General features: G+C 35.8%; 4 protein-coding genes and 1 pseudogene across 6 annotated transcripts in view; 2 read left to right on the top strand and 3 right to left on the bottom strand.

Moving 5' to 3' along the window:
- The window catches only part of LOC135117104 (uncharacterized), a 219203-nt gene that overhangs the window by 65784 nt on the left and 128871 nt on the right, over positions 1–24548 (top strand). The window lies entirely within an intron of this gene.
- On the bottom strand, positions 1879–6141 carry LOC135117174 (juvenile hormone esterase-like). Its single transcript, XM_064035674.1, has 4 exons — positions 5987–6141; positions 4705–4850; positions 2722–4031; positions 1879–2296 (listed from the first exon to the last, which is right to left on the bottom strand). The coding sequence occupies exons 2-4, from the start codon at positions 4834–4836 to the stop codon at positions 2134–2136; spliced, it is 1605 nt and encodes a 534-aa protein (XP_063891744.1). The 5' UTR covers positions 4837–4850; positions 5987–6141; the 3' UTR covers positions 1879–2133.
- On the bottom strand, positions 7572–13755 carry LOC110379856 (juvenile hormone esterase). Its single transcript, XM_021339669.3, has 4 exons — positions 13613–13755; positions 11301–11452; positions 9686–10995; positions 7572–7892 (listed from the first exon to the last, which is right to left on the bottom strand). Exons 2-4 carry the CDS (start codon positions 11430–11432, stop codon positions 7727–7729), a joined length of 1608 nt encoding a protein of 535 aa, XP_021195344.3. The 5' UTR covers positions 11433–11452; positions 13613–13755; the 3' UTR covers positions 7572–7726.
- On the bottom strand, positions 16056–19121 carry LOC135117175 (juvenile hormone esterase-like). Its single transcript, XM_064035675.1, has 4 exons — positions 19028–19121; positions 18546–18685; positions 16666–17966; positions 16056–16376 (listed from the first exon to the last, which is right to left on the bottom strand). Exons 2-4 carry the CDS (start codon positions 18675–18677, stop codon positions 16211–16213), a joined length of 1599 nt encoding a protein of 532 aa, XP_063891745.1. The 5' UTR covers positions 18678–18685; positions 19028–19121; the 3' UTR covers positions 16056–16210.
- LOC135117176 (uncharacterized) lies at positions 20006–21023 on the top strand (annotated as a pseudogene).

Genomic DNA, 24548 nt, shown 5'->3' with positions numbered 1-24548 from the left:
TAGGTAGTGTGATTTTTAAGTAAGTTATTGGGAGCGCCTAAACTATTTCGGTTAGTTACAAAACTTCTTGCTACTTACAAATATTCTTCTTGAAATTCTACAAATTTATTAATTCAGCTTTTCCTACCTAACCTGCCTATTTACCTAAAATGTTCTCATAAGTCTGACAAATACTATGAGGAAAATTGTTTTGCGGACAAACACACAGGTAAAACCGAGAACTTCCTTTTTTAACTTAGTTAAAAACATATTTCGTCTATAACATTGTGTTCTAATTTAAATATCGTTGTATTCCTACGCTGTATACTCATGTAAAACAAGCTATATTGAAGTAAATAGTAACTCCGATCTCAAATTTTTTTCTTTTTCATGTTCCTTGCTGAAAGTTCCCAAAGGCTTTGGCCCAAGGCTGAACATTCGATGTGGCAATGTCTTCAGTCTCTTGGGCACGTTTCCAGTCCACGACGATGTCAAAGAAATGTTTCAGGCCATCTTTAGTTTGATCCTCTTTAATATTTTTGTATTGGAAACAAGACTAAGTAAAGAGTTAAATGAGACTGTAAATCATTCTACAGGATTTAAAATGACAATTATATATTTTTTTCTTTAAATAAACTCTTTTTCGTGTGGTTTTTGTAATAGAATAAAGTAAGTACTATCCTATTTTTTTTTTGGAATTTAGTATCATCAAGAGCTAGCCTTTTCCCAACTATGTTGAGGTCGGCTTCCACTCTACCGCAGGCAATTGAGTACCAGTAAAAACAAGATATTTTTCTTTTTCTATTCAAATATATTTCTAAACATTGTTTCCTAAACGCAGTACTTAAGGTAAGCCTTTAGCAAATTTTCCTCAACAGTCCTCAACGCAATTAAATTATAAATTGAGCTTAAAATACCCGGCAGCCTTCAGGGTTTCAAGACCAATATTGCTAGGCAAAGATATCGGGGTTCTGTTTGCACTGTTAGGCATATAATTCGTCCTGGATCCTCTATAGTTAAACAAACGGGTCCTCTGCAAATATTGAAATTGTATTTGCACGCGTATATTGGTTTAAGAGCTTTGTGATAAGTGTTGTCAATTATCAGGCCCCTGCTGAGGCCAGACCTCGAGAATAAATAGTCATTTCTAAGCTTCTGTTTATGACAGAAAACGTACAATGTACATATATTATGTTTGGGATCATATGTAGGTTAAGGTGACTTTAAATAAAAACAGGTGACTGTGTCTTCGTCTTTTATTTTTACTCTGAATAGAGAGAAAATTCGCATCACTTTGTAGAAAACATTAGTCTGTGAAGGAATCTGTATTTTTAAACGGTTTTATTTATTATTTAATAATTTCTGTAGGAAGTTTGTATGATCTTTTGGTATGAAATTAATGTGCATGAACATCGGTGTGTGAAGTAAGTGGAATCGTTGATGCTGATTGATAAAAGGAAATACCTCAAACATAACACAACTTAGATGAAAAACTTGATTTTGAAAAGCTAGTTGGATGTATTTTCCTTGAAGTTCGCAAAGCATCGTTTAATATAAACAACATTAGAAAATACAATTACTTTACATGTTTGTTATGAAACTACACTGTTTTATGAATTTCTTAGAAGCAGAGCGAAACAGCTTACAAATCTGAATTTAAAGCAACCTTTGAATTTAATTTTATTCACTATTCATATAAAAATGGACTGATGTAGTCTTAGAAATAGCTGTATTTTAAATAGAATAAAACTATAAGCGACTTTTACCTAATTGTGATTTTTGTAATCGTAGTTCCAACCGTCTAATATCATAGTTAAGTTACCTCTAATTTAGTACGTGCCAGGGCAGGGGTTTGCCGAAGATCGAGCAAATTGGTGAACCTTAGGGGAGGCCTTTGCCCAGCAGTGAGCGTTTTTCATATACATTTATTAAACTTACTGTCACATTTTAAAATATACTGGCATTGTGTATTTCAACATTAACATAAAATGCATTTAAAAATAAATGAATCGAAAGAATACAAAAATAAATCTGTCTCGTTAGACACCTCTTATAGAATTACTTTTTCATAATTGTTGTTTACTGTCGATTGAAAACCTTAGGTATACTATAAACAAATTACATTACATTATTGGCATTTAGAATAGAGTCATGTTAAAACTCCAAGCCAGAGTATTCGAAGTTACTCTTCCAGAAGTCCAGGTCTTCATTTTCTACTGTTCTCGGTATTAGAGTATCTTCTATTGCCACATAGGTTTTGCTAGAGTTGTCATATTCAGGCCAGATTATACCAAGAGACGAGTCCGGAGTTGGATTTCTGAAAAATTAAATGGCGGATTTTAAAAACATGGTAATAAAATAGTTGGTGAAAATTCACACAATTGGGTAAAACACACTACAAAAACTTAAACATCTGTTGAACATCTGTTTCTCAAAAAAGTGTGGCTGCAAAATGGACCTTATTTCAACAGTCATAATCTGATTTTTTTTTAGACAAGTGTTCAGCAAAGTTTAAAACTTTTTTTGGTACGACGGAAGACGATTATTCACGACTGTAGTTTCACTTGCTTAGCATTTTCAACGTTATGATTTTTGAAATGGTAAACAGATAGTCTGTTGTGTCTGTTTTTGTGTGTGTGTTAGCAGGTGTCTGAGGAATATCACATAAAACAACAAGATAAGTAGATTAGACACCAATAAAAGAATAAAAGCAATAAACACTAAAATTATCTTATCACTCACCCGTGTTTAGCGAAGTTTGTAAATACCGTGCACGCCAGTTGAATTAATTCATATTCCTTAGTATTTTGTTTCACTTCCACATTGTGTACGTTGGCATTCAATAAATACATCAGGTCATCCAAATGGGCAGCTCCTTTGATTCCATACTTCAGACCCTGACTCCCGTACACATTTCTACCAGACACACAAGAAAATTTATACATGTGTCTCCGTCCAGCACCAACCTTTGGTAAATGACTAAGGAATCTATAAATATCGTAGATGAAGCAAGCATAATTCGCGTAAGATACAAACTCTCTCATACAGTCTTTATTTATAGGCTTCCCTTTAAAATAATAATCGTGTATCCTCTTCGATATTTCTAAAACAGTCTCCGGGTTGCATTTCATTAGGATCTTCCTTGGAACTACCAGCTCTGGGTACCGATTGTATTGTTGCAGGAAAAATTGTTCAAACTTAGCGATACCAATCGTGGTCTCTTCACTTGTGTGTCCAATAAGTACATCTACGTCGTTAATTCTTTTGTTTTTCATAGCTTCTAGTGGTTCCTCTGTCAGGAAATGTTCTTGTCCAAAGTCTTTTTCTACAACCGGTGTAAAATGATACAGCTTTAATATGTTGTTGCTGTACTCTTCAAAAGACATTACAGTAGGGCTTGTGTCTATAAGTTTTTCCACAGGCAAACTTTGCAGGAATTCTAGGAGCTTATCAGGGTCATTTGTATCGAAGCCTAAGATTTTGCCAAGTGCGAATGCACGTTTCTGTGGCATAAAAGCCAAAGACCAATCGCATAGAGGGGAACCGCTCATTGGTATAGCTCTCTGAAAGAGACCTTTAGACATAGGAGAGAGGATATGCAGACATGTAGACGCTCCACCAGCACTTTCACCAAACACGGTGACGTTTTTAGGATCTCCGCCGAAACTGGCAATGTTATCTCTCACCCAGCGTAGTGCAGCAACCTGATCTTTCAATCCTGCGTTCCCAGGTACTTCTTCAGTGTCTAAGCACAGGAAACCTAGTGCATCTAATCTGTAGTTTAAGGTTACAAGTACCACACCGTGGGGCATAAGGAAGTCTGGGCCATAATGATCATCATTACCAGACCCACTTTTGTAACCTCCTCCGTGGATGAACACCATGACTGGCAATGGCGTATTTGGCATAATATCTGGGCTGTACACATTCAGGTACAAACAATCTTCATTTCCTGCTAAAAATGTATCTGTGAATATATCCTTCTGTGGGCATTTAGGACCATGTGCTGTGGCATCTCTTATTCCTTCCCAAGGCAGAGGTGGTTGCGGGGCCTGAAATAAACAATTGAATAGTTTATAGGAATTTGACACCTATGTTTTCATCAGTAATGTTGAATTTGCCTTGTTTAACTACTAAATGTGAGTCATATCTATCGCGCACGTTATTGACAAAATACGCGAATGTAGATGTTGTTGTTACGCTATTTTTTGCGCTATCATTAGCATACATACAAAAATAAGAATACTATTATTCAAATCGTATGACTTTTAGAGTTCCGTACCTACAGAGCAAAACTTGCCCCTATATTAGTCAGATTTCACTGTTCGTTTGTCACCGGGCCTTATCTGAAGGCCATTACGATTTCCTTGTGTTTGGATTTTTGTAAGTTTGTTTTTGTTTGGCTAGGCAGATGATGTACGGTAATCTCCCTAATAACAAACGTGACTTTTTATCACAATAGATACGGAACCCTTCGTGCGCGAGATCGACCTGCACTTAGCCGGTTTCTATTGTAAATAGTTACTGTCAGTGCTCGCTTTTGGCCTTCATGAATATTATCCTACTTAATATACCTATCTGTACTATTAAACAGGAAAGATGTTTTTGTAGTTTCTAAATTCTTGTACTGTTGGAAAATTACATTATTGCTTCCAGATACGGGCAGAAGTTTCTTCGAGACGTGGTTGAAACCACGTGAAATAGCTAGGATTTTATATTGCTTACCTTAAATCTCAGTTTGCCCAACGGTGGTTGAGCATAAGGGATGCCTTTGAAACTGTAATACTTTCCATCTCCCGTGACCGTCTCCAACCTTTCTCCTGACAACCATCCTTGTTGCACCTTGACTTCCACCATTGTTAAGCTTTACTCTGGAAAAAAATGTACTTCTTTTACACAGTCTGTCTACATCTCTATATTCTTACTCTCCTACTACGGGTCTGTTGGAAGAGATTTCAGTAGAAATAAGCAGTACTTTTGTTCTATTTTTTTTACTCCTACGTCTTTCATGTGTTTACTGTTAATGTTACTGTTACAGTCTTTTTATCGTCCCATTGCTGGGCACAGACCTACTCTCACAAGGAGAAGGATTGAGCGTTAATAACCACGCTTGCTCAATGCCGGTTGGTGATTCCAGACTTTATAGTCCAAGTTTTCTCAAGATGTTTTCCCTAGCCTTTTTTCATTTGTTTACTGTACATTAATGGTTAAATAGCAATAGCATTACTTGATATAATTTTAATTCAGTTTACTGCTTCTGTTATTATCAATGAGAGATGTTAAAAATGCTTCCTCATTGTTCTTTAGCTATCCAACGTGCCTTCCTAATATGTATCTATCTGTTGTATTTTATCTACCTGTTTCACTTGCATGGGGCTAAATAAAAATTCTATGTCCAGGAAGCAAACCATTGAGCTAAAGCTAGACAATACATGGAAAAATCTATATATAAAGAAACTACAATTGCCAGTCCATAGAAATACTCCTTGCTAATAAATTATCGAATCATATAAAAACCAGTTCTAGATATAATTGCAGAGGAATATAATGTAGTAAGTACGAAGGTAGGTAGTGACATTAAATACTCGTTCATTGAATTAATCAACGTAGTACATTGTGTGTCTTGTTGAGGTCAGTCTTCGATCATTTGAAGTCAGTCGGGCAATTTAAGGTCATATTTATGGCCCTTGATTAGCTATTTATAGCGAAGTTACTTGTTTTTTAGTTTTTTATGAGTATTGTTTTAAAAGGTTAAAAAAAAAGTTATTTTCATAATAGTAGGTATGCTAGAAAAGAAATGTAAAATATCATTGTTTTGGTGAATTCGATCTGCGATAACAATGATAGAGTTAGGTAACAAAAAATTATCACTCTTCACATAACTGAAACTGAACGTACGTCTTTGAGTAATTAGTGAACTTCCAAAAAAAATAAAACACGAATTGAGAATCTACTCCTTTTTGGGAAGTCGGTTATAAAGTAGAAGACATGTTCAGAAATTACTTACCTACAGAAAAAATACAATCTTCTGTTATACCAATTTAGTACTAAATACTCCAAATACACCAGCACAAAACAGCTTCTTTACCGCAACAAAAATTAAACACAAGCTATAATATGACGTGATGATTCTCTCGCGGTGTAACACCGACTGTCGAGGTAAACGTGAATGGAGGTAGGTCAGCGTGAAACTTATCACCGATTAAATAATACTTTTTATGTCAGACTAACTTCTGGCCGCGACTTCGTACGCGGATTCTTTTGCTTTTGTCAGCGGTAACGTGTAGATGTTGAATTCTATGGGGCTGTGGACGGGAACGGGAAAGGGAATCGTCCCTTTCCCGTTCCCGTCCAAACAAAAAAGATCTCGACGATTCGAGATCTTTCATTTTTGTAAGTGAACAAGAAAAAATGCACATAAAGTTTCGCAGGTTCACAACATTCAAATCTATCCAGTAGTAGATGATTAGTCTGCGCAAACAAACAGAAAACAAATATTTATTTTACTAACGTTAAACCAATTTTTTTTCATTATATTCAATGAAAAGTCACAGTTTGTTACTGTTTAACTATATGTACTTATATAGAAGATATATAGAAATGTGTAGATGTGTGGAAGGTTATCATTTTATATGACTCATGAGTAGGTACGTTAATTTCGAAAACTAATTCTTCCACCGCGTCTGTTTCTGTCAGTGTCTGGCGTATATTATAAAAAGGATTTATTTTGTATGCTTGTTTTTACCCTAGGGTCTTATTGAACAGATTTGAAAATATATATTTCCCTGTTGGGAAGCTTTACTGGCTCCACTGACACTGGCTCCTGTAACACAGGTCTCACCTAGCACAGGAGCCAGGGCTTCCTTTGTATTTATTTTTTTATGCCAATAAAACATTTATTTATTATTTATTTATTTATTTACTATCCCCGGGCGACGTATTATTATAGGCCGATCCGACTATGTGAAATAGTTTCAACGGAACGCGGGTGAAGCCGCGAGTGTGTACTATCGCGGCCTTTTCCGCCTGAGAAATTTTGTCGGTATTTAACAAAAAATAAAAAATTTAAATGAATAGTGCCTCAGCGCCTGCGCAAACAAATTTAGATTTTAATGTCTCTTCCTATGCCAGTAATCTTTAGACCTTTAAGTTGTTTATCTTGACCAGAATTCGGTGTGTTTTATAATATTTTTTTATTTATTCTGATATCATATCTGTATGTACTTGTGAAGGAAAAATACTTGACCGCGGCCTTGGACCAGATTACCTCTAAAGCGTTTTGCAAAATTAAGTTCTATCGACATGAACATAGGGTTTTCATTTTCATTGCCTTCATTATAATATTAATTCTATTTTTATCACATAGGCCTAGTCTCATACAAGAATTAAACTTATCCAAGTTTTGCGAATTAAGTCATATGTTACGAAAAAGGAAAAGTTTGTTTTTCTTCTAAAGTTACTTTGTAAACCAGTTTACCTTGAACAGACGACAGGTTTATTTATGTTATTTGTAGTTTGAGATGATACCTTACTTTATTAGCATAATTACTATAACTTAATAAGACTTAGTATATTGCAATAAAACGATTCAGTAAAAAAATACCGCATATATTACCCAAACTCAACATGAATTTGAGAAAATTACTTCAAACATCGATTCTAAACACGCATCAGTCAAACAAAACAATCTAGCAGTCTTCTTCGTCTACATTAATAGTTCTAGAATCCTCTTTAGCAATAAATCTTCTTAGAATTCCAGTCCAGCATATTCAAAGATGGTCTTCCAAAAAGCCAGGGATTCTGCCTCTGGTTCAGTCTTCTGAACGAGGGTGTCTTCTATATCCACGTATGCTTTAGTAGAGGTGGTGTATTCTGGCCAGATGGTACCAAGAGATGGGTCTGGTGTCGGATTCCTGAGGGTAAAAAGGGTTTGTTATTTGAAAATGGTCCTTGAAGAGTTTTGAAGAAGCCTATCTATATTACAATCATACTTTGCTTATTATGTTTGAAGATCATGGTAAAAATTCTGTTGAAAACTGGAGCCTAATCTTACTACTGTTATTAATAAAAGTCACAGTGCATGGCAGCTGTATAGCAGCTATACTTAAATAAACAAAGTAGCAATGGGCGATAAAGCAATTCATTGCTATGTCTGAAATTGTTAAGCAACTTTATATTAGGTATCATCAGTGATCTTTATCATTCTTGTGTTTTTAATATGCTCGAATTTCGAGATAATAATATCCCACCAAAAACATTAAATGTAAAAAAAGCCAATCCTCTACGCAATTCCTCCACCGCAAAAAGTTTTGAGATCGCATAGAAGCCAAGTCCTGTTCAACCTTTTTTGTAATAATAAATCAATATTTTGTGACTCTATCAATAGTTTTGTTCACATTACAATAATATTGACTTGGCCATGAGCACAATAAACTACGAATATAATACAGCATATCTTGGAGAGGTGAAAGTCAAACATGAAGTTTAATATCACAGAATTAAATACTTTTAGTTTTTTCAATTGTTACTAAATGACCGACAGTCAGTATCATCCAAAATCATGAACTGCACATTTACTATGGCGCATGTTTGGTCCATGGTGATCTCAAATTCCAATCAGTCCAATCGTAAAATCATGTCCATATAGAATGTATCAATTCAATGGTATTTACACATTATTTCAGGGAGCGACTATTAACTTGTGCTCATGGCCAAGACAATATTATTGTAATGTGAACAAAACTATTGATAGAGTCACAAAATATTGATTTATTATTACAAATAAAGTTGAACAGGACTTGGCTTCTATGCGATCTCAAAACTTTTTGCGGTGGAGGAATTGCGTAGAGGATTGGCTTTTTTTACATTTAATGTTTTTGGTGGGATCTAATTTATTTTTTGTAGGTCTCCTTCTTCTCTAAGTATATAACAAATTAAATTAACTTACATGCAACCAACTAAATATATAACAAACTAAATATGTAGACCTAAACTAGCACGTAAACAACATTTTTTTTAAATAAATTAAACAATTTCGAAATTGACGAATTTTTTAATCGAATATCTTTTAGAATAAAAGAGATTTATTTCAGAGGTAGATGGCGCTATCACATGAAACAAAGTTATCAATGCAGTCAAAATTCATACACAATGTTCTTGAAAAACCGCAAATATAAATTTGTTTCCTATTTTTTTATTAAGTTTTAAGGTTTTTATAATTTTCCCTTTATATGTAGCCAATAACCTATCTTGGTGCCAAATTTGAAGGTTCTAAGTTTGCTAGAAGTACCTTAGACTTTTGATGATCGGTCAGTGAGTGAGTCAGTGACAAAATGGTGTAACTTTGATCGCTCATAACTCGTAAACTATTAATTCAAATTTCTTGTAATTTTGGGACTGAGCTTGTTCTAATACTTACTCTTGGTCATCGAAAACCTAAACTCCTAGCTTTGTTCACATGGAAGATACAGGGGGCTGAAATAGCCGCGAAACGCTTCGAGAAAAGATGGTACGGCCGTGCCCGCTTTGCTCGAGTCTTGGCTGGGGCACTGCCGTGCCCTCAGATTATAGCCATAACACAAAACGTCTGCATCATCGTTATCTCCTCTTTTATAATAAACTGTCACTTTGGTTATCAAAATATTTTTTCTGCCTTACGTAATGAGAATAAACTATAATAACAAAAACGTAACAATCATTGACTCACCCAAACTTAGCGAAGTTCGTAAATACGGTGCATACTAAATTAACGAGCTCATACTCCTTAGTATTTTTCTCAAGTTTCAAGTTATGTGCCTTCGCGTGCAGTAAGTACATCAAGTCATCCAAATGGGCAGCTGCTTTGATACCATACTTCAGACCTGCCATACTGTAGACATTTCTACCAGACACACATGAAAACTTGTACAAGTACCTTCTCCCAGTACCAACCTTGGGTAGGTGGTCAATGAACCTATGAACATCATAGACGAAGCAGGCCTGGCTCGCGTAGTAGGCAAATTCTTTCATTAGTTTCTCGTCAATTGGTTGCCTCTTGAAAAAATACTCGTGTATCCTATCTGATATTTCCAAAATCTTCTCCGGTGTACTCGTTGTTAGAATCTTTCTTGGGACTAGCAGTTCTGGGTAGCGGCCATATTGTTTTAATATCCCTTGTTCAAAGAAAGCGATTCCAAGCGCGCTTTCTACGCTCGTGTGGCCAATTAAAGCATCTACATCATGAACTCGTTTACTTTTCAATGCCTCCAGCGGGTCTTCTGTCAGGAAATGTTCTTTGCCAAAGTTTTTTTCTACAACTGGAGTGAAGTGGAAAAACTTAAACGGATTATTGTTATATTCTTCAAACGATAATATGACTGGATTGGTGCCCACTAGTTTCTCTACTGGAAGGCTTTGCAGGTACTCCAACAGTTCATTAGGGTCGTTTGTATCAAGACCTAATTCTCTGCCGAGCATAAATGCGCGTTTTTGTGGCTTGAATGCTATACTCCAATCATTCATTGGCACACCACTCATCGAAATAGCTTTAGAAAAAAGTCCCTTCGACAGCGGAGATATCATATGTAGGCAAGTGGATGCACCACCAGCACTTTCACCGAAAACTGTGACATTGTCAGGATCTCCTCCAAAGTTAGCGATATTATCTCTCACCCATTTTAAAGCCGCAACTTGGTCCTTCATACCAGCGTTCCCGGGTACATCTTCAGTGTCTAAGCACAAGAAGCCTAGTGCATCTAACCTATAGTTGAAGGTTACGAGTATCACACCGTGGGGCATTAGGAAGTCTGGTCCGTAGTTATCATCATCTCCTGAACCGCTTTTGTATCCTCCTCCGTGGATGAACACCATAACTGGCAACTGTCGAATCGGTTTTATATCTGGGCTGTACACATTTAGGTACAAGCAGTCCTCGCTGCCGTGCTCAATGGCTCCAGTCAGAACTGACTGCTGAATGCATTTGGGACCATGCTCTAAAGCACTTCGTGTTCCTTCCCATGGCAAAGGGGGAAGCGGAGCCTGGAAAAATATATTTTTATCATTTTAAAGGTATACATGCAACCATGTCTTAAAAAATTAAATTATTATTGCGAAAAAGGAGATTAGTCTCTCTTCTACATAAGCGAATATTGGACACGAATTTTCGTTAAAGAATAAACACATCACTTTATAAGAAAATAGTGACAGGTCACTTTATAGTTCTTATTTAGATTTTTCTGTAGTTCCTAAAAGAGGAGTAACTATATTTTTCTCAACAACATCGCTTTTTTAACCACTAGAGTTATCCTTCATATTATTATTGTTTTGTCCTCTTCATCACTTACCTTGAATCTAAGCTTGCCCAGCGGTGGTTGAGCGTATGGGATGCCTTTAAAACTATAGTATGTTCCTTCTCCCGTGACAGTTTCCAGCAGTGCCCCAGACAACCAACCCTGCTGCACTTTGACTTTCGCCATTTTTGATTATTTAATTAATTCTGTAAAAAAACATACAGTTACATGAAATATTTTATAGGTAAAGAGGCTTTGTGCGCTCCCGCATATTGCAGACTAAACAATTAGGTAAGTGTATTTTCTTAAGAAAAACGTGAATCTGATCAAAGTTTTTAGTCCGTCTTATGTCGGCCAAATACTTCCATCGTTGTAATTTGTACACTTCCATTTATCTCCATACTGATTTATGTAACTCTATCTCGAACAATATAATATTATATTGGCAGACTAAAAGTTTGCAGTGCGCTGGACATCTTACACTGAAAGCTGAATCCAACATAGTTGGGAAAAGGCTAAGCAGGCAAAAATGCTAAGGCTAAAGCAGATGATGATAGGTACTATAAAGTTCATACATAAAAAAAGTTATAAAAATATTGTTCAACGACCTTGTCACATGATAAATAAATAATATCACGAAGATCTTATAGATAATTTGACACAATCAGCTTAATAGTAAATGCCAATACGTATTATCTGTCAGAGATTACTTCCTAACAGAATGTCCAATATTGATCTGAGTATTAAGTTACTGATAAAAGAGATAGCTAAGTGCAATGACGCAATCAACGTAGTCTCTTTTTACCCAAAAACTACTTTTTCACAAAAAGAAGCAGGTTCTTTATTTTCATAAACGTAATTAATATTCAAAATGCGAATTCATAACAAAAAAATGTTTAAATTAATTTTAAGAAATTATCTGTTTTGGGAGTTACAATTCTGCTGCATGTTGAGAACTAAATTCCATGTAATATTATTCAAATTAGGCTGAAAAATAGCACTTTAACTCAAACTTACAAAAGACTGATGAACAATTACAAGATGTGTTTTTGCTTAAAAATCGAAATCGCGAGATATGTTAATTGAACAAAAAATGTGTCTTAATTTACGTTGTACCTAGCCTACTACGATGCGTATTTACAGTATATACATGGCTAGTACGCAAGCGTGTGAAACTAGTCGCGAATAGATTGGAATTCACTTTTTATACAAAGTCTTCCGATGTATACAGCAGCAGTACGCAAATACTCGCATATATTTTGTAGTGGCCAAAGTAACTTGCTTTGTTCCATAATATACAGTGCTAGTCCGCATGCAAACTAATCGTGTATACATGGGAATAGGCGCGAAAAACTTTACGTTTCCAATCTATTCGCGAGCAGTTGCATGCTCGCCATTTTGATTAAAACACGACCTAGCATTTAATTTAAATATTAATAAATCTCGTTCAATTAAAAAACATTGTATTAAAAATTGAAGTTAGTGACGAAAACGAATCGCTGCAAAACCGACTCTACGTAGTCTTGTCTGCCCTACCTCTAGAGTGAAATTCAAAACCGCGTAGGCGCGGAGGGGCGACGCGGCCTGCGAGCTGAGGCGCAGGTAGTTTTAACGCCCGCCGACGCGGCTGAGGCTGGTCGGCAGAGCCGGCCAGCAAGCCGAAGCTGCGGTGGTGAGCGTGAAAACCATCTGCGACGATAAGCTCACATGGGACCGCCGGAGCCCCGCAGCACCGGAGCCGTGACAGAAGCGATGCTTGCTACATGTTGCTTGCTTACATTTTAAACGTACTGAGTTAAAAAATTAGAAGCTAATTAAATATATTTTATGATGTCATTTAATAGTATTTTAGAAGTTTACTGTTAGAATGCCTGCTGCAAGTTAGATGCTAAAAAATAACCATCATGCTGAGTTGTATTTAGAGTGGTTTACTTAGAAGATAACTAGTGACTTAGACAGTATTATTTAGATGCTCGTTAATTGTTGTATAAATAAATAAATAAATTGTGGCTGACTTAATAATTTAGAAGGCAACATACATTTTTGGGGGCGAATAATGATATTAAAAAGAAGCCTGTTTAATTAGCATTTTTAATAAACAAACTCAGATTCAAAAGCCATTTTATATTTATTGCTTTACGTAATATTCATTTTGTATAGTTAAATTTGACCGTGTATAAATTGGAAAGATGCATGTGCACGTCTAAGCTACGAATTATACGCGAGCAGTACGCAAAATTCGTGTATACTTTGAAATCACAAATTAAAAAATAGCATTACAAAATATCAGCGAGCAGTTTCCTATGGATGCGTTTTGGCTATGTACACTCTGTAAATACGCTACTACGATTACTCTAAGGTTGTACCTTATTTCCTTAGAAAGAGGTGTTCACAGTTCGATGGCTGACCGGTGACTGAGACGTCGAACAGTTCGACAGTACTTTTAAACGTGACGATAAACGTACACCTTAAATACTAGCTTTTTCGAAGATAACACTCAGATGCAGAGGTGTATGATTTGCAATATTTATATGTTATGCCGATAGATAAAATACCCAATAATGATGATAGCATCTTTAGAAATTATCTTGTTTTAAATGCCCATTATCACGGTAAATAATTATTGTCGTTTTTTTTTATTTTATCAGTGTTTGACCTTTGTTCAGTTTGATAAGAATTGCGTATTTTATATTGTTTAACCGATTTAGAAAATGGAGGGTGTTCCCTATTTATCTGTTTATTTCTGTGTTTTTAACGCGATTTATAGAGAACTAGCTGTTTTGCCCACATCCCATGGAAACTATCCAAATAAAATATAGTATGTCACTCTGTTAAAAGATAAATCCCGGTGAAAGGATTTTTCAAATCATTTCGGTATGTTGATTTCATCATTAAGTAGTTTTGGAGTTATAACTTCAATATGAACCGATTTGAAAACTACTGAAATCCTTTCACCGGGGTTTCAAAAAAATAAACATATCTACAAAATGTATTTTTTCCTAAATTTAGATAAATAATTATTTCGGCAAACTGATAATGAATGTAGTGGTTTAAACATGTTTGTTTTATAGATGATCTATGTGGAATGGAATGCCAGTGGATTGATATCTTAATTATTTACTACGTCAAAATTGTTATTTCTTTGATTACATTCCAAAGTCTACCTAAGTGGTCCAAAGTCTATCTAATCAAAATAATGACTAGGCATAAAAATATGATGTGTAACGATTGGCCGAACTTAATCTGAATCATGTGAACAGATTAAAATCAACTTCGATTTCATCATTTTGTATTGCACCATAATTTATTGACTTGTATAGTTGCAATTGTCATTTGTATAGTTCAACTATACAAGGCGATTATGTAATGGTAATGTAGGTAATAGCTACTTGCGATTGTTTTTTTTATCGTCATTTCTTGTTTAGGTGTAGAGAGAGCCATACATGTAAAAAGCACGCGTTCTGTGCATAGTTTCTTCTCCCTATAAATTATCTACTGAATTTTCTATCTATTTTTGCAGATCACGCTTATTTCAGAAATTATCGTTCCCAATTACGGCCAATAGGTACTTTATGTGTGAATTTTGCTTACTATAGTAGATATAGCACGATAAAGACATTTAACTTTAATTAAATTAATTAAATAAAATACAAAATTCTTGGTGATACAATGTTTTCGCCGCATCCCGAAGGAAAATCTAGGTACATGCACCCGGATTTAGACCCCTTTCTGTGTTCAAACTATGCCCACTAAGCGGCACTCAATTCTGTCCCGACTATAATTCCAAACTTAAAACTATTGTGTGTACGACTAAGATGCACTTGGACAAATCCTATGCAACTGACAGCTTCATTGGTAGGTATACTTAGAACGGCGAGTCGTTCTTAAGATACGGAAGCTTTAGGCCCGCGCTGTGGTTTGAAAAGCACGCTAAGCAGTGTTCCGTTTTTTTGTATCGTAGTCAAAACTCAAGTAGGTCTGACAATTAGTTTGAAGAGGTCTCTATCCATTCCATCAATCATCAATCTGGTTAGGCTGGCAGCCAACCATAACATGTTGCAGAATACCTAGAGGTTTTCAATATTGCCAATAAGTGGTGCAATTGTAATAGGTACATACATATTTAATCAGTCCATTTTAGTCAGGAGTGTGTCTCCTGGAGTGAGACTAATTTGACCGTAACTTTTGCTTTAGACATTACTTTGACTTTTACTTTGGCTTTAACTTTTGATGAAGAAACTGGCTGTTAATAACGGATATTATATTGCATACTTATCGATGAGCCCAAAAAAGCTATGAGGCGAAGTATTAGTATTAGATAATGTAATGTTGACCCCGTAGGATAGGTACATCAAAGAATTGAAGATACAAAATTGCCTTATCTCAATCAGTTATTATTTGGGAAGGGCTCTAGTAGAAAAAAATCGTTTTCTGTTTAACTATGAAGCTTAGTGGGTTGGTATATGGTTTACTAGCTGGTGCCCGCGACTTCGTCTGCGCAGGTTAGTATTTCGAACAATATGTTTACAAATTGTAGCCTATGTGTTATTCTGATGTATAAGCTATATTATTGTAAAGTTTCATTAAAATCCATTCATTAGTTTTTGCGTGAAAGAGTAACAAACATCCATACATCCATACATCCATACATACAAACTTTCGCGTTTATAATATTAGTAGGATTGTATATGGCATATGGTTGATTGTATGTAATAAAGAACAGTAGAAGGCTCTCAAGATTATTTTTAAGAAAAATGTAATGCGTTTTGCTTATGAGCTATAAAACGGTATAAAAATAAAATCAAAAAGTAAAACAATAATAACTTTATTAATATAAAAAAAACGCTTTTGAGTATAAAGTAGGTATAGTGATAAACTGATATAGACATAATTATGCGTAGAAAATAACAACATTTTGTTTTTGCAAATGCAAATAATATTAGGTAATCCATTCAAAATAGTTCTTAAAACTCCACTCCAGCAGTTTCGAAGATTTTGCGCCAGAATTCAACCACCTCTGCTTCTGGAGCCGTCTTCTTCACCAGCTTGTCCTCAATTTCCACGTAAGCTTTGGAAGTGTTGTCATATTCAGGCCAGATTGCACCCAGAGACGAGTCAGGAGTTGGGTTACTGTGGACAAAGAGTTGTGGGTTAAGAAAAGAAAAAAAAAGAACTGAAAGTTTTGTGGAAGACACTTTAAAAGAATCTTTCAGTGAATTTTTTTAAGTTTTATGTAAGAAGGAATGTTGTGTTATCACGTAAATCGGCTACTTGTCTGATTTATTTGCCGTCGACGAAGCATTTCCATCAACAAGTTTAATCTTGTTCAGTAATCGGTAGTTTATTTAAAACTTCCAAATCATCTACATACATATTTCGTCAACATTTCTTCATATCATAGAGATAGTATATATCTTACCCATATTTAGCAAAGTTGGTAAATAATGTGCGCACTAAATTGATCATCCTGAACTCTTCGGTATTCGGTACTACTTTCACATCATGGAACTTTGCGTGGAACAAGTACATCAAAATATCCATATGCCCAGCTTCACGAATACCATGGTTCAAACCAGGACTGCCGTATACATTCCTATCTGACACGTAAGAGAACTTGTACATATATCTCTTGCCATTTCCAACCTTCGGCAAATGCGTTGCAAATCTAAGAATGTCCAAAATGAAAGACACATGGCTTTTGTAAGTTACATATTCCTTCATTTGCAATGGTTTCCCTTGGAAATAGTATTCACGTATCCTATCTGACAGTTCCAAAACAGTTTCAGGAGTGATTTTCATTAAAAGTTTTCTTGGAACTACCAATTCTGGAAAACGGTTAGTCTTTTCTAAAAGAGATGCCTCAAATTTAGGGATGCCACTCGCAGCTTCTTCTTTAGCATATCCGATTAGTACATCTGCGTCGTTGATGCGTTTATTTTTCAATGCTTCCATTGGGTCTTCCGTCAAGAAATTATGACCTTTTCCAAAATCTTTTTCTATGACTGGAGTAAAATGGTATAATTTATATAAATCTTGGTTATAATCTTCAAACGATAAGACAATAGGGTTGGTTTCTACAAGCTTTTCTACCGGAACGTTTTGTAAGAACTCTAGAAGTTCATTAGGATCATTTGTCTCGATGCCCAAATCTTTGCCAAGTAAGAAAGCGCGTTTTCTTGGTTGAAAAGGTAGGCACCAATCGCAATAAGGCACACCACTTAGTGGGATGGCTTTCTTGAAGAGGCCTTTAGACATTGGCGAGATCAAGTGTAGAGAAGTGGAGCAACCACCAGCACTTTCACCGAATACAGTTACGTTATCGGGATCCCCACCGAAGTTGACAATATTGTCCTTGACCCATTTTAGAGCAGCTACTTGGTCTTTTAATGCAGCATTACCGGGTACCTCTTCGGTATCTAGGCACAAGAAACCTAGTGCCTCTAGCCTGTAGTTAAAGGTGACAAGTACTACTCCTTGGTGGACCAAAAAGTCTGGTGCATAAAGGTCATCATTGGCGCTTCCGTACTTGAAGCCTCCTCCGTGGATGAAGACCATGACAGGCATTTTCTTGGTGGGCGTGAGGTCAGCACTGTACACGTTGAGGTGCAGGCAGTCCTCGCTTCCTACGAATTTTCGTGTGAAGTAGTGGACCTGAGCACTCATCGGGCCATGTTCTGTGGCAGTCCTGATGCCTTCCCAGGGTAGAGGTGGTTGTGGTGCCTGGGAAATGAATAGAATATACAATACAATTTATTATATCAAAAAATATTGGATTTACTCCAAGGAAGATCTGTGAAGAATTTATCTCTAGAAAAATTTACGATTACCCTTCTAGGAGTGGTGAATCCCGCTTTAAGTAATAACAAGATAATTTTACTATAACATGTGTCGTCACTAAGATTAGATATCACCATTGCACGTTATCATGATTAAGGACACAATGCATTAGTTTCGCTTGATATCTCAAAATCCGTATTTTGTTTACGTATTTGATAAAATAAAAGATAATATGGATAAATTGATGCTAATCTATACTATGTACAAACAAAAAGGATTAAAATTCATCAAGTTTTTAATAATATTGAAGAACTGCGGAGTAATTACGAAGCGAGATTTCTGTTAAATAAAAGCTTGGTTTTGCTTGGTTAAAAGTTTCAGTATATAAACATAGACATACCTCGTAATGTAATTACATTAAAGTTCCACATAAAAGTTAGTTTCTGGGTTCTCATTTAGGTACATGAACTTTCTAGTATTCCTGAATAACATACTGACATAAATTTTGCTTTTGTTTCATACCTTGAATCTCAGTTTGCCCACAGGTGGCTGAGCATACGGCACTCCTCGGAAGCTGTAGTACTTTCCCTCGCCCGTCACACTCTCCATGATGGCTCCGGCCAACCAACCCTGCTGTACTTTTACTTTGGCCATTGTGTATTCTGAAATAAAAAAAAAAACTATATCAAAAGTTTGAATCAAAATTTTGTAAAGGTAGAAACAATCAGAAACTAAACAATTTTGCCCCAACAAAATTGAAACTTAAAAAAAACTCAAATTTTCATTTTTGAAAGTGGAAAGTGGAAAGCCATACAATGGTTACTCGTGCACTAGTCATTTTCCGCGGTTTCATCTGCGTCCCATACCCAGATAATATATAGTCTATTTCACCAAGAGATAGCTTGCCAACAGTGAAATATTTTTGTAATCGGTTCTTAAATTTTCGAAAATTCAACCTTACAATATTAGTAGAAGTAGAGGTATATAAAGATAAATATACGTACCTTATTCTATTAATTACTGTTAATAATACTGATGTTTACAAGAGACCTTCTGGCTGGACAGTGGACACTCAACTGTGATGATTGCTAATGCAACGTTCATAAAAATATCAGATTTTTATATGTTTAAATAGCAGGCATTTATCTGGTTGATAAAACATTAGATAAAAAAGATGAATCCAATCATACATGATGAGTTACTGATAGACGATATTAAGGAGCGTACAATGACTTGTTTCTTTTGATTATCGTGATCCGGATTGCTTACACGTCAGATGTACTTGGATAATACGTTTACAATCTTCAGCATCATAGTATTAACTGATATTGAAGAGCTTGTTAAGATGTCTTTTCGGATGAGTGATTGGGGAGTACCTACCTAGGACTTTGATGTTGTTTTCTCAATAAAGACGTGTGTCTAATATTAATCGTATTATTATTTATTACTTTCCAACCCTGTATGGGTTTACATTACATTACAATGATGTTCCTAGATTCTATATTTCTTCTAAGTTTCAAGAAAATCAATTCAATTTTACATCTTTACAAACATTCGTGGTCAGTATAATAAAAATATGCCTTTCCCTTTTTTGAGTAATCATTGTCGTCTCGATTATGGTAATGTTACTAGTTTTTGTATTAGGTTTAAGATTATTTTGTTTCCCAACAATAAAAAAGTAAAGCGAGTGTAATAGCAAAGACGAGATCAAGTAGGTAATAATATTGTACCCAAACATTCCTTTATCTGGCAAAACATTTTACAGTATCTAGTCAAATTTTTTGCAACGCGGAGTGATGTGACAAAAATGTGTGATAAGCATCCATTTTATGAGGCCAGATTAATAACTTATGATATATTGCGATAGGCTATAATGTTTCACAATGATTATTGTACAACGTATAGTTAAGCCGCGTGTATAGTAAGTATAGCTATACATAATTCATTCTTCTGTGGACATTCATTCGAATAGTACGCGCCGGTCGAATAAATAGATCACCAACCTTTTTTACACTTTACAAATAAATATCATTTTAGTGAATTAATAATGAAGACTTGTGCAGTATGTGATATGCAATTCAATGATGGCGTCCAATGCGGGAGCTGCAAGAGACATTTAGATTTTGGGTGTGCAAACATTTCCGAAGCTGGATGGAGAAAATTGGGTGCTACTAGAATGGCACAATGGAAATGTTCCTCTTGCAGGACCTCATCACCAGCTGTGCCTGCCCCGCAACCAGTGTCTCTCGATACTATATTGGCTGAAATTCGAGACATGAAGCGCCAGTTACTTAACTTGCCGACGCTGGTGGATGACATACGTGGAATAAAAGAAGAGTTATGCGAACTTAAGGTGACATGTGAAGCAACTAGCGGAAAATTTGCTGAAATGGGGTCCAGACTTGCTGAGGTCGAAGCGAAAGTGTCTGACCTGGACAAGCTTCATGAATCTGTCAATTGTTTACAGACAGAGTTAGTAAAGGCGAAGTTTGAACTTACAGCGCATGATCAGCGGTCAAGGCTAAACAATGTTGAAATCAAGGGAGTTCCTGTGAGAAAAGATGAAAATCTATTTTCAATTCTTGAAGCTATAGGCCGAAAAGTTAACTATAATTGCTCTAAAACCCAGGTCAACTACATCTCAAGGGTCCCCATGTTTAAATCCAGCGAAAAACTTATTATAGTGAGCTTTATAAATCGTTACGCGAAGGAAGATTTTATTGCAGCTGCACGCGCTGCTAAGGAATTATCAACATCTGACATCGGATTTCAGTGCACGGCTCATCGTATATACATCAACGATCATTCTAAGTGTGGAACAGAAGAAGCTTCTGAATCAGGTCAAAATCATGGCAAAAGAAAAACATTATGAGTACGTATGGGTCAAGCATGGTAAAATTCATGTACTGAAAAATACTCATTCAAAAGTTTTTATTATCAGAAATGAGTCTGATTTAAACAAAATTGTTTAATATGCTGCCTAATAGTTGTACTTTATTTTTAACCCCCGACGCAAAAACGACGGGGTGTTATAAGTTTGACGTGTGTGTGTGTGTGTGTGTGTGTGTGTGTGTGTGTGTGTGTGTGTGTGTGTGTATGTGGCATCGTAGCTCCCAAACGGATGATCCGATTGTAATGCGGTTTTTTTTGTTTAAAAGGTATGTCAGTCGGGAGTGTTCTTAGCTATGTTTGGTGGAAATCGGTTCAGGTCTTCAAGGTCATCAGCTCGTTTGCTAGATGTGATAGGAATGTTACACGCTCAGTTTACTTGCAAGTATATGTGGGATCTGAAATTTGAAACACTAATGTCTTTGGTACCACTGAGCTGGTCTGCTGTTAGGGCACGAAGGTAGGAGACGTAACCCTGAACTGCCTTTTAGTAAACCCATCGAGTTTGGGCTCGTTGAATTTGTCTTGACGAGTTCTCTTCATGTTTCTAATTGACGAGAACCTGATCCTGGAAATGGGATGTGGCGGATGAATCCCTGGAATGCCGGAATGAAACGGATAAACCGATTTATATTTTTGCTGAAAATCTAGAATTTCCAAAGATTAATCTTTACTGTTTCTCAATCTGTGCAATTCTCCCAAAGCAACTTTGTCATGAGGATTGTTAAACAGCTTCCTTTGGCCGAGATCGCATATAGCGACCCCATCTTAAGATAAAATAAATTAAATGAAAGAAGGAAAAATTAAGGAGCTCATTTAAAAAGCATGAAATAAAATTAAATTATAAATTTAAAAAAACCCCCGACCCAAAACAGTACGCAATAATTATGACAAAAGGTTAAAAACGCTAAACCCTATAAAAAGCAAAAAATAACTTTTAACACTACGTAAACTAAATTTTGACGTGTCGGGGGACCGCTTTTTACCTTCATAAATACTTAAATAAATCAAATGATACCTACCTAATTACAACATTCGTTTAAAAAAAAAAACGTATCTAAAGTAATGAATTAGAGCGGTCCCCCGACACGACAAAATTTAGTTTACGTAGTGTTAAAAGTTATTTTTTGCTTTTTATAGGGTTTAGCGTTTTTAACCTTTTGTCATAATTATTGCGTACTGTTTTGGGTCGGGGGTTTTTTTGTACCGCACTGTCACACTTTTCCGAATTTGTTATTTATTTTAAATGCTTATAATATCGCAATATCACATTGTAAAAGGTTTAACACCTCTGCCGCACTAATGAGCTTGACACCTCTCTTTTGTTTCGCTGTTTGTATTTCTTGTCGCGCTGTTTACATTAAAGCTGCTACGCATTACAATATGCTTTACTCGCTCACACTTGCGTGCACCGCGCATTGTTGCTTGCTTTCTCGCACAGTTGTTTACGACTTAAAGTCGTATGATTCTGCATGTAGCGCTTACTTTATTAATTTTTACCCTCTACGCATGTATTTTATATTATTTCGACATATTTTAAACTCTAATTTAATAACATGTTTTATTTTAGAACATTGTACTGATTTATATCCTATTACTAGTCATATTTGCAATGGCGGGTAATCTAAGCATATACTACCAAAACGTTCGCGGGCTACGAACAAAGAGTGATATTTTCTATCGTCAAATGTTATTAAACTCTTATGATATTATAGTCCTTACTGAGACTTGGTTATTGGATGGGGTTTTGAGCTCTGAATTCTTTGATGAGAGGTATATAGTATGGCGTCGAGATCGTGATTATGCTTTGACCGGGCAGTCGCGTGGTGGGGGTGTTCTTATAGCTACTCGTAGGGACCTATCCGTTATTTGTCAACCTACTTTTCATTCTACAGCGGAGGACCTTTGGCTAAGTATACAATTAAAGAGTTCTAAAACACGGAATTATATTAACTTGCATATTTGTGTTATTTATTTATGTAAACAAAACTTAGGTCATTCTTTTTCATCGCAACTTTCTAATTTCCTTTCAAATTTAAGTCAAATTGTTATTAGTAACACTTCAGATACCTTTCTCGTTCTTGGCGATTTTAATATGAGCGGAATAAACTGGGTCCCTTCCGAAAATCTATCGCTAGTCCCGTTAAATCCTAATAGTCATGATGAACTTTTGTTAAACGACGAACTGTGTACGCTCGATTTTGGTCAATATAATACCGTCCTAAATAAGTTTGGGAAAATTCTGGATCTAGTCCTATCAAACCAAAGGGTCGATGTTGCTGAGTGTTCTAGTTCATTGGTTCCTATCGATGCCTACCACCCGGCACTACTGGTTAATGTTGATTTCGTTGTAACACCCCTATTAGAGTGTGCACCGCGGACCCAATATTTATTTGATAAGGGTGACTATGACTCCATCAGCAGTGAAGTTTCTATGACGGACTGGGAACTCGAGTTCTCATCGCGTTCAATTGATGACTCGGTGAAATTTTTTAATAAATTTATTTTTAATTTACAAACAAAATATATTCCGCAGAAGGTATTTCGTAATCAAACTTACCCAACTTGGTATAACTCGTCACTTATCAGAACAATAAAAGAGAAATATAAACACTTTAAAAAATTCAAAAAATATGGTAATAAAGCTGATGAAACAGAATTTAAATTTCTTCGTGAACGAGTTAAATTACTTGAAGCTGAGTGTTATGAAAAGTATTTGGATCTTACGGAAAAATCTATTAAAAATAATCCTAAATATTTCTGGACATTTGCAAAGAAACGTTTTAAAACGAATGCTATCCCTAGTACTTTAAACTTTAATAATGAAACTCTACGCTCCGGTGAAGCTATATGTGAAGCATTCTCTACGTATTTTCAATCCACTTTTCTCGATGCCAGTTATAACAGAAGACCAACGTCCGCTCTCCCTATTTTCGCCGAATCCTCTAACTTATCATCAGATATTTGTAAAATCCAGGTAAATGTTGACGAAATCACTAACTTGCTCCGCAGGTTAGATACATCCAAAGCTCCTGGTCCGGATAATATCTCATCCAAACTTTTAGTAAGATGTGCACCTGCGATTGCCCTACCTATTTCAATTCTCTTTAGAAAATCCTTGGATGTGTGTATTGTTCCTAAACTATGGAAAACGGCATTTATAACGCCTGTGCACAAAAAAGGAGTAAAAACGGACATTGTTAACTACAGGCCGATTTCGAAGCTATGTATAATTGCCAAAGTCTTCGAAAGGATTATTTATAATCAAGTCTATTCTGCTCTAAAAAATTCTTTCAGTCCTTTCCAACATGGCTTTTTAAAAGGAAGGTCCACCGTTACTAACTTAATCCTACTTAATAATTATATCACTGATGCTATGGATAAGGGTAAGCAGGTCGATGTCGTCTATACTGATTATAGTAAGGCTTTTGACCGAATCGATCACAATATACTTTTATCGAAGCTTCAGGGTATGGGAATACGCGGAGACTTACTTAGATGGTTTTCTTCTTATGTCGAGGAAAGATCTCAAGCTGTTGTGTTGAATAATTATATGTCTAGCTGGGTTCCTATACCTAGTGGCGTCCCCCAAGGGTCCTTGCTCGGGCGTTTACTATTTATAATCTATATAAACGA

Source organism: Helicoverpa armigera, chromosome 7 (genome assembly GCF_030705265.1).
Source record: "Helicoverpa armigera isolate CAAS_96S chromosome 7, ASM3070526v1, whole genome shotgun sequence".
In the NCBI taxonomy this organism is placed as follows: Eukaryota; Metazoa; Arthropoda; class Insecta; order Lepidoptera; family Noctuidae; genus Helicoverpa; species Helicoverpa armigera.
The sequence above is the reverse complement of the archived record's forward strand: the minus strand, read 5'-3'. Positions and strand labels throughout refer to the sequence as shown.

What these genes read in the sequence shown, in the direction of transcription:
- LOC135117174 (XM_064035674.1), bottom strand. Translation starts at nt 4,836, where the DNA reads ATGGTGGAAGTCAAGGTGCAACAAGGATGGTTGTCAGGAGAAAGGTTG. An exon ending in TGGGCAAACTGAGATTTAAG is followed by an intron (nt 4,032 to 4,704) that starts GTAAGCAATATA and finishes TGTTTATTTCAG; the next exon opens with GCCCCGCAACCACCTCTGCC. An exon ending in ACAAACTTCGCTAAACACGG is followed by an intron (nt 2,297 to 2,721) that starts GTGAGTGATAAG and finishes TTAATTTTTCAG; the next exon opens with AAATCCAACTCCGGACTCGT.
- LOC110379856 (XM_021339669.3), bottom strand. Translation starts at nt 11,432, where the DNA reads ATGGCGAAAGTCAAAGTGCAGCAGGGTTGGTTGTCTGGGGCACTGCTG. An exon ending in TGGGCAAGCTTAGATTCAAG is followed by an intron (nt 10,996 to 11,300) that starts GTAAGTGATGAA and finishes ATATTTTTCCAG; the next exon opens with GCTCCGCTTCCCCCTTTGCC. An exon ending in ACGAACTTCGCTAAGTTTGG is followed by an intron (nt 7,893 to 9,685) that starts GTGAGTCAATGA and finishes TTTTACCCTCAG; the next exon opens with GAATCCGACACCAGACCCAT.
- LOC135117175 (XM_064035675.1), bottom strand. Translation starts at nt 18,677, where the DNA reads ATGGCCAAAGTAAAAGTACAGCAGGGTTGGTTGGCCGGAGCCATCATG. An exon ending in TGGGCAAACTGAGATTCAAG is followed by an intron (nt 17,967 to 18,545) that starts GTATGAAACAAA and finishes TTCATTTCCCAG; the next exon opens with GCACCACAACCACCTCTACC. An exon ending in ACCAACTTTGCTAAATATGG is followed by an intron (nt 16,377 to 16,665) that starts GTAAGATATATA and finishes CTTTGTCCACAG; the next exon opens with TAACCCAACTCCTGACTCGT.